The sequence below is a fragment of the Capricornis sumatraensis genome, chromosome 1, assembly GCF_032405125.1.
Source record: "Capricornis sumatraensis isolate serow.1 chromosome 1, serow.2, whole genome shotgun sequence".
Taxonomy (NCBI): Eukaryota; Metazoa; Chordata; class Mammalia; order Artiodactyla; family Bovidae; genus Capricornis; species Capricornis sumatraensis.
In genome coordinates, this window is record NC_091069.1 from 171,849,881 (window position 1) to 171,857,521 (window position 7,641).

The 7,641-nt window shown below is 36.9% G+C and overlaps 1 protein-coding gene across 2 annotated transcripts in view; it reads left to right on the forward strand.

Moving 5' to 3' along the window:
- Nucleotides 1-7,301, forward strand: part of GTF2E1 (general transcription factor IIE subunit 1) — a 34,319-nt gene extending 27,018 nt beyond the window's left edge. For both annotated transcript variants that reach the window (XM_068978440.1, XM_068978432.1), the window contains exons 4-5: nucleotides 755-996; nucleotides 5,615-7,301. In XM_068978440.1, the coding sequence (XP_068834541.1) occupies nucleotides 755-996; nucleotides 5,615-6,039 (667 nt within the window). In that variant the 3' untranslated portion in view covers nucleotides 6,040-7,301. The remainder of the gene's footprint in view (nucleotides 1-754; nucleotides 997-5,614) is intronic.
- The last annotated feature ends 340 nt before the right edge of the window (nucleotides 7,302-7,641 follow it).

Consider the following 7,641-nt stretch of genomic DNA (forward strand, 5'->3'; position numbering starts at 1 on the left):
TAAAAAAAAAAAAAAAATCATGGCTGTAGAGGTAAAAAGCTAAACAAAATAAACTCAGAAATAGATTATGGTTGCCATGGAGTAGAAATAATGGTTGGAGCTGGATATGGAGAGTCAGTGTAGGTGCAGAAATGGAGAGATACAACTTGACAGAAAAGAGGCCAATCTCTGCATGAAGATTTGCCTTATTTGGTGAGTTGCAGAAAAACATTGATTCTGAGTTGAAGTCTGGCTTTGTAGAATATTTTTTTAGTTTCTCATCACAAGAAAGACAGGGAAAAGCCTATAGAACTACTTTGAATTTTTCTGCATTCAGCTGAAAAGATGCTTTTAAAAATATAACGTGTTTTGTTTTAAAACAAAGTTCTCATCAAAGATTTTACTGGCAGAGAGTTTTGCCAGACTAGTGTCTTTAAGTGGTCTATGTTACTATATCTTTCTCTCCTCTCACTAAGTATATTTATTAATCTTAATAAACATCTTAAGAAACATCTTAATCTATCCAACCTCAAGCATTTGTACACACCAGAGGATTCAGAGTTTAAGGAACTTAAATATAAATATGATGTGTTCTTCTAACCAATGTAAGCTTCACCCAGAGGTATAAGAACAAATTCTCAGAATTATTAAAGCATGTGTACATGATCACATTTATATGTAATGCTTCAGTAACCACTTCCCCAGCTGCCCTTCTTTTCCTGCACTAAGCCTTCAAGTTTTCTTCTTTCTTTCCTCCTCTGATCTTTTTATGTAGCAAGGACCGTGCAGCATCTGCTGCTGGAGCTGCTGGCCTGGCAGGTGGGCACCACCGGGAAGCGTGGACCACCAAGGGTCCCTCCTATGAGGACTTATACACTCAGAATGTTGTCATTAACATGGATGACCAAGAAGATCTTCATCGAGCCTCACTGGAGGGGAAATCTGCCAAAGAGAGACCTATTTGGTTAAGAGAGAGCACTGTCCAAGGAGCATATAGTTCTGAAGAGATGAAAGAAGGTAAGAGTAGAAGTTAGTAAGATGAATATGTCTTGAGTTCAGTAGAAAATAAACTTGACTTGGTAAGAAATTTTGCCTGGGCAATTCTTAGTTTTATTGAAAACCATTCCCCATCTGTTTATAGAACAATTGCCTTATAGCAGAAAGTAAATTGAGCAATAAGCAGTAAAACCAACCAGTATTCTTGTATTATCCTTTAACTTAATTGAAATAACAGAGACTTTTTAAATCCCTGTTTTTAGATTTGAGAAATTATCATTGTTTTGTCTTAATTTCTTGCAAAAGTACTCTTGTATGCAAAGTGGCCAAATTCATCTCTTCTTTAATCTTCTGTTGCCTTTTTACATGCATTTTTATTTCTTTGAATTGGGAGCCTTAACTATATACTAGCCCAAACTTTTTATGTTGCCTCCTCATAAGTAAAAAGGAGTTGTGCTGCTTGAAATACATAAAAGATACCACATGAATAAAGAACAAGTATCTCACCATCCAAGAAGATTGACAGAACTTTATACCAGAAGGTTTTAGAAATCTCTGTGAGCCCTGAAGTGTTAACAATTGCATAATAATCAGAAGTTTGAGAGCTGCACCTTTTTACTTTATAAATTTTAGTCTCAAATTACTGGATTTAGAGACTTTGGATGATGATGGTTTAGGAGTAGGTAGGAAACGGGAGGCTAAAACTGGATAAATATTACTCAGAAACTGGGAAACAGGGGTGAAATAGGGAGTCTGTACCTCTAATCAGATTTCATTAGTATTATAACCTACCTGCCCCTACTCCTAGGTTATGTATCATTGCCAGTGTATCACTGAGTCTGGTTCTTTAATGCTGAAGAATCATCAGTAACTAAAAACCACTTGTTTACTTTTTTCCTAACCGCTTTCTCCTTCATAATTAGCATTTCTTTTACTAAGAATGTATGCTAAGAATTGTAAGAGTAATGTGGAGTTGGGTAGTGATGGTAAAAGCAGGTAATGCCTCTAGTGTGATTCTCTTTAGTTTTTTAATTCCAACTGGAAAAAAATTTCCCTTGGTAGTCATACTTCAGTCTCCCTTCTTCCCATTGATTACCTTGGCTGTGATGTTTAGTTATTTTGATGCAAGTTATTTTAGATTACATCGTAGTTAGTCTGTCAACTATTTAATGGTTTGTTTTCCCCGGCTTGGCTTCTTGCCTATTCTTGAAGCAACAAGCCTTTTTTTCTGTGAACTTAGTAACAAAATCGAAGGAAATAAAGCTATTATTAGCCAGTGTTATATACAATTAGGCTCATAAGTTTAACATTCAATGTTTATAATTCCTAGAATGGTGGAATTTAAATCATAAGGACTTTAAATAAGTCATCTAGCCTTGGTTCCCTTTTGTGAATATTTCCTTCTGTGTATAAAATAGTATATGCGTTAGGTCTAAATTTGCTCTCATTAGGTTTTGTGATAGTTGAATAGACTCTATCCAGTGAACTGTAAAGTGAGTCTTATTTGTCCTACACTTTATTTTCCGCAGAGTTCAATTTACTTTAATATCTTTAAGAATTTCAGAGACTTCAATCATGTCCTCATTACTTTAGTGATAATTCTAATTCTTTTCTACTCTCCTTACAAATCATTCTCTTCCCCCAAGTCATCTCCACCTACATTTTTTGTCTTATTTTAATTGTCTTTTTCTGGACTATCTCCAATTGTAATATACTTTACTTGAGACCTAATGACCAGAACAATACATATTATTTATGAATGATTTATCATTAATTACTTGAGTTTTATTTCAAATATCCTTCAGATTTTACATGACTCTTATTGCTTTGGTTCTGGAAGCATATTAAGACAACTTTAGAATTATTTGCAGGAATTTTTTTTCAGATCCTCTCCTTCCCTTTATGTGGTAGCTTAGATCAGGTTTTTTAGTATATTTTAGGTTATTTTTCGCTAGGCAAATTTTCTTATACTATGCCAGTACTAAAATAGATCTAGGGACTTAACCTAGTGGCCAGGGTTAAGACTATGCAATCCCGGTGCAGGGGGCATGGGTTTGATCCCTGATTAGGGAACCAAGATCTCTCTTGCTGCACAGCAGAGCCAAAAAAAATTGTTAAACTAAAAAAAAATCCCCCAAACTCAGCAGGTTTGAAAAACAAACTAGATCTGACACTCTTATGCCCACTTATTCAACCTTCAGCTCTTCCTATATTTTTTTGGTGTTAGTTTGGGCTTTAAGTACCCAGAATCGCTTAGCCTCATCAGCGAACTTGACAGTTTCCCAGTACACATCTTCTTTGTAATCTATAACTCTGTTAAATAAGACAGTTCCTAGAACTGGTTTTTCTGCTTCACCATTTAGAGATTTCATATATCCTTATTTTTTGTCTTCTGTCTATAACAGACAATTCCTTTTTTGCCTAAGTCTCTCAGGAACCTTGTCAGAAATCTTTTAGACATGACTTCATTTAGTTTTGGCTTGCATACATTACTTGTCTTTTTTTCCCCTTGAAACACTACATTGGCAATAAGGACCCTAAGGAGGAGGGTCAGCCACCGGCACTATTTTTAAATAAATGGTGAAGTGTGATTTTAGTTCTCACGTCTACATCCATGTTATAAAAAACTTGTTTTCTCTGATCTAAACTTTTTAACTTCTCAATTCCTATTTCCTTTTCTCTTTCTTATATGTCTCATCTTGTGAGTTCTATCTATACGTTGTAAAAATGTCCAAGATTACAACTAATTCATTCTCATATGTTAGTGAGAAGATGCTTTCACTTTATCCATGGCCAGAATTGGGCATAGCAACCAACGCACCCCAGTATGCTTGCCTGGAGAATCCCACAGATAGAGGAGCCTGGTGGGCTACACTCCATAGGGTTTCACAGAGTCGGCCACAAGGAGTGAAGCAACTTAGCCCACACGGGTCTTCTCTTGATAATGATAATGGATAACACTAATCTAAGTGCCAGACCTTTGCAGATATTCACTTAATCACCCTGGTAATCCAGTGAGATAAATACTATTTTCCACCCTTTTTGTACTTCAGAAAACTGAAGCAGAAAAAGATGAAGTAGCTTGGCCAAAATAACACATCTAATGTTAGGATTTGAATAAAGGAGTCAGGTTTCAATCAACATTTATATTTGGTATTATTTTCAGAATACAGGATGCAGGTATTTTTCTTAAATTCTTCATTTGTAATGTGTACACAAAATGATAGGAAGTGTGTGATGGGAGAAGTATCCTTTCTGATACTAGATTCCTAGATAAAGTTCAAAGTACACTTAATTTGCTTCAGGAGAATAAGCTGCCATTTATTTACTCATTCATCAAATATTTATTCAGTACCTAACAAGCAGTAGGCACTATTCTGGGTGCATGGGATATATCACTGAGTAAAAAAGGTAAGTATCTATTATGGAGAACTGACATTTGTGGAAAGTAGATGACAGAGACTAGACATGAAGTACTATGTTAGAAAATAAATGCTATATGGAAAAAATAGAGCATTAAGAATATAGAGGTAGGGGTGAATTGAAAGAATGTAAAATTTGAGTAAAGACATGAAAGATGCAAGAGAGTATAGGTGGCTAGAGGAAAGATATCCCAGGCAAAGGAAATGGGCAGTGGAGAGGGCCTGAGGTAGGAGTGTGTGTATGGTGTACACGGGGAATCCGATGGAGGCCACTGTGACTGGAGCAGAACGAGCAAGGGGTAAGTAGTGGGGCAGGAGGGGTTCAGATGATGTGGGACTTTATAGGTTATTGTAAGGCCTTTGGCTTTTGCCCCAAGCAGGATGAGGAGCTTTATTTTGATGTCCTGTTATGCCAGCTACAAATTTGGTCCTTCACAGACATTATTTCATGTTCTTAACCAGAGCCCTAGAAACCAAACACTTCTATCATCCCATCTTATAGAAAAAGGTACCGAAGTTTAGAGACTAAATAACTTGCCCAAAGTGTTACAGCTTGCATGTTGGATGAACCAGGGTTCAGATCCAAGCTATGTCTCTTAAAGCCCATGTGCAGGGACTTCCCTGATGGTCCAGTGGTTAAGAATCCACCTTGCAATGTAGGGAACATGCATTCAACCCCTGGTTGGGAAACTAAGATCCCACATGCTACAGGGCAACTAACCCTGTGTGCCCAGTGAAGATCCCATTGTGCCCCAACTAAGACCTGATGCAGCCCAATCAATAAGTAGATATTAAAAAACAAAACAAATCAAAACAGACCCAGGTACAGTTGACCTTTGAACACAGGGATTAACCTAGGTATAACTTAGATTCATAGTTCCTTCACGTCCATGGATTCAACCAACCATGGATCATATATTACTGTAGTATTTACGGTTAGAAAAAATAAGTAAATCCATGTATAAGTGGGCCTGCACAGTTCAAACCTACATTGTTCAAGGGTCAAGCTATACTTATGGTTTATGTTACTTAAGCTCTAGTTTGTGAGAAACATTTTGAATGTCTTTTGGACAGTAGCTCAAAAAAATGAAACCAGCTAAATCTGTGTTATCTTATATTATCCTATATTTAAATATATTAAGCTTTTATATTTTATTAGCTGTAAAGGAGTGCCTTTTTTATTTAAGGATATTGACTCTCTGATTTTCTCTTTCCAGGCGGCATAGATATAGACTCATTTCAGGAGCATGAAGAAGGCCACGCAGGGCCAGATGATAATGAGGAGGTCATGCGAGCGTTGCTTATTCATGAGAAGAAGACCCCGTCTGCCCCTGCAGGTTCAGTGGGGGCGGCTGCTCCCATGACCGCTGCCAACGGCAGTGACTCTGAGAGTGAGACCAGCGAGTCAGATGATGACTCTCCACCCCGTGTGGCCACTGTGGCTGCACATCATGGGGAAGAGGATGAGGAAGATGATGAATTTGAGGAAGTAGCAGATGACCCCATTGTCATGGTGGCTGGCCGTCCATTCTCCTATAGTGAAGTGAGCCAGAAGCCAGAGCTGGTGGCCCAAATGACACCAGAGGAAAAGGAAGCATACATAGCAATGGGACAACGCATGTTTGAGGACCTCTTTGAGTGAGCTTTCCCTACCTTTTCCTCCTTTCTCTAATGCTCGTTTCAAAAAGAGATTTCTTACCTTTGAAGAAATGTGTTTAATGGCTTTCTGCCCCTCTTGATGTAAAGCAACTGTTAATCTTGTGCAAACAATAATGGGAGAGAAAGTTTGATTATTCTATGCCAGAAACTTCCCCCACAAGGTAGGTTAGCTATAAGCATTCCCTTTCCTATTACTACAGTATTAATATTTTGCTGTATTCCCTTATCTAATCTTTCTCCTTTCCTTTTTAAGACACATTTTTCTCCCTTCTGAAATGAGTGTGACAAGTCTATAAGGTAAATTCTTCCTGTCTGCCTGTAAGAAGCCCATTATGATAGGTTACAGTTTCACTGATCACATCCTTTTTATCTGTTCTGACCAAGCATTCTTAACAGCCCCTGATATTGCTGCCAACCAAGCACCTTCACAACAGGCAAGTCATTGATGTAGGAAAAAAAATCTTAAAGCTTCACATTGCCGCATGGTTGAAGATGGAGTCATTGTATAAGGGGAGATGAGAGTATGTGTGGAAGGAGGATGGTTATGCCTATATCTCATGATTAATATGTAACACACCAAAATTGGTGTATTTAGAACTGACTTGACTGACAGATGTTGTTTTGCTTACTGCCTTGTGGTTTGTATATTGGATAATAGAAAACAGAAAGTGTGTTTGGAAAGTCTTAGGAATAAATTAGAGAAAAAAAACGTGGGCTTAGGATAAGGAGTCCACGTAAAGTATTGAAGAGTCGAGAGCATTGGAAACAGTACCCTTTAAAATTGTCTGAATTTGTGCTGAGACTGGTACCCTTATTTTTTCAGTTCTTCCACAGTGCTGTAAATTGTTTAAAGAGGTCATCGTAGCAGAAATCAGCATATAACAATTGATTTTTCTCTCAACCTTTTTGAAGGCCTTCTTTGTCTCTTTTGATTCTTGTCAAGCATGGTATTTTAGAGTGCATCCAGTATATTGTTGAGCATTGTAACCTCAAGGAAAATAGTTTATTTTTGATTCTGATATGTAGCATGGAATTATTCCCAAATGCAGAACTTTAAAGAACTTTCATACAAGGGTCTACAGTTGTATTTTTTATAATATTTTCCCTTGCATTGTCATTTTTAGGTATTTATAATTTTCTAGTACATGTGTAAAGTTAAGATAGATTTTAGAGCATCTGAGCCTTGTGTGAAGTAATGTTTCATTAACCTGGGTTGTATGAATGACTGAATATTGACAATAAATCTATTTTATACTGACTGAAATTTGTTAATTTCTAGCTCTGTAACATCTTGGAGCATAATTAAAATGAATACTTTTCCCAATGAAGAAAAGTGTTTCAGAAATTTTTCTCTTATTGGCATTGTTTCAAATAGTAGATGCAGTTGTATGTGATCTAAACTTTTTTCTGGCCGTAAGTTGCCTTAAGAATGACTTTAAGTTATGTACCTTGTGCAAATAGGGCTATTCAACTTTGAAACGTTGTTTTCTAAACATTGATAGTTTAGAAAGAAGTTCAGTAGTAATCAGATGTTAAGTTTTGAAATGTAGTTCTAGGTGAACTGTGAGCTCTTCATTTCAGTGAA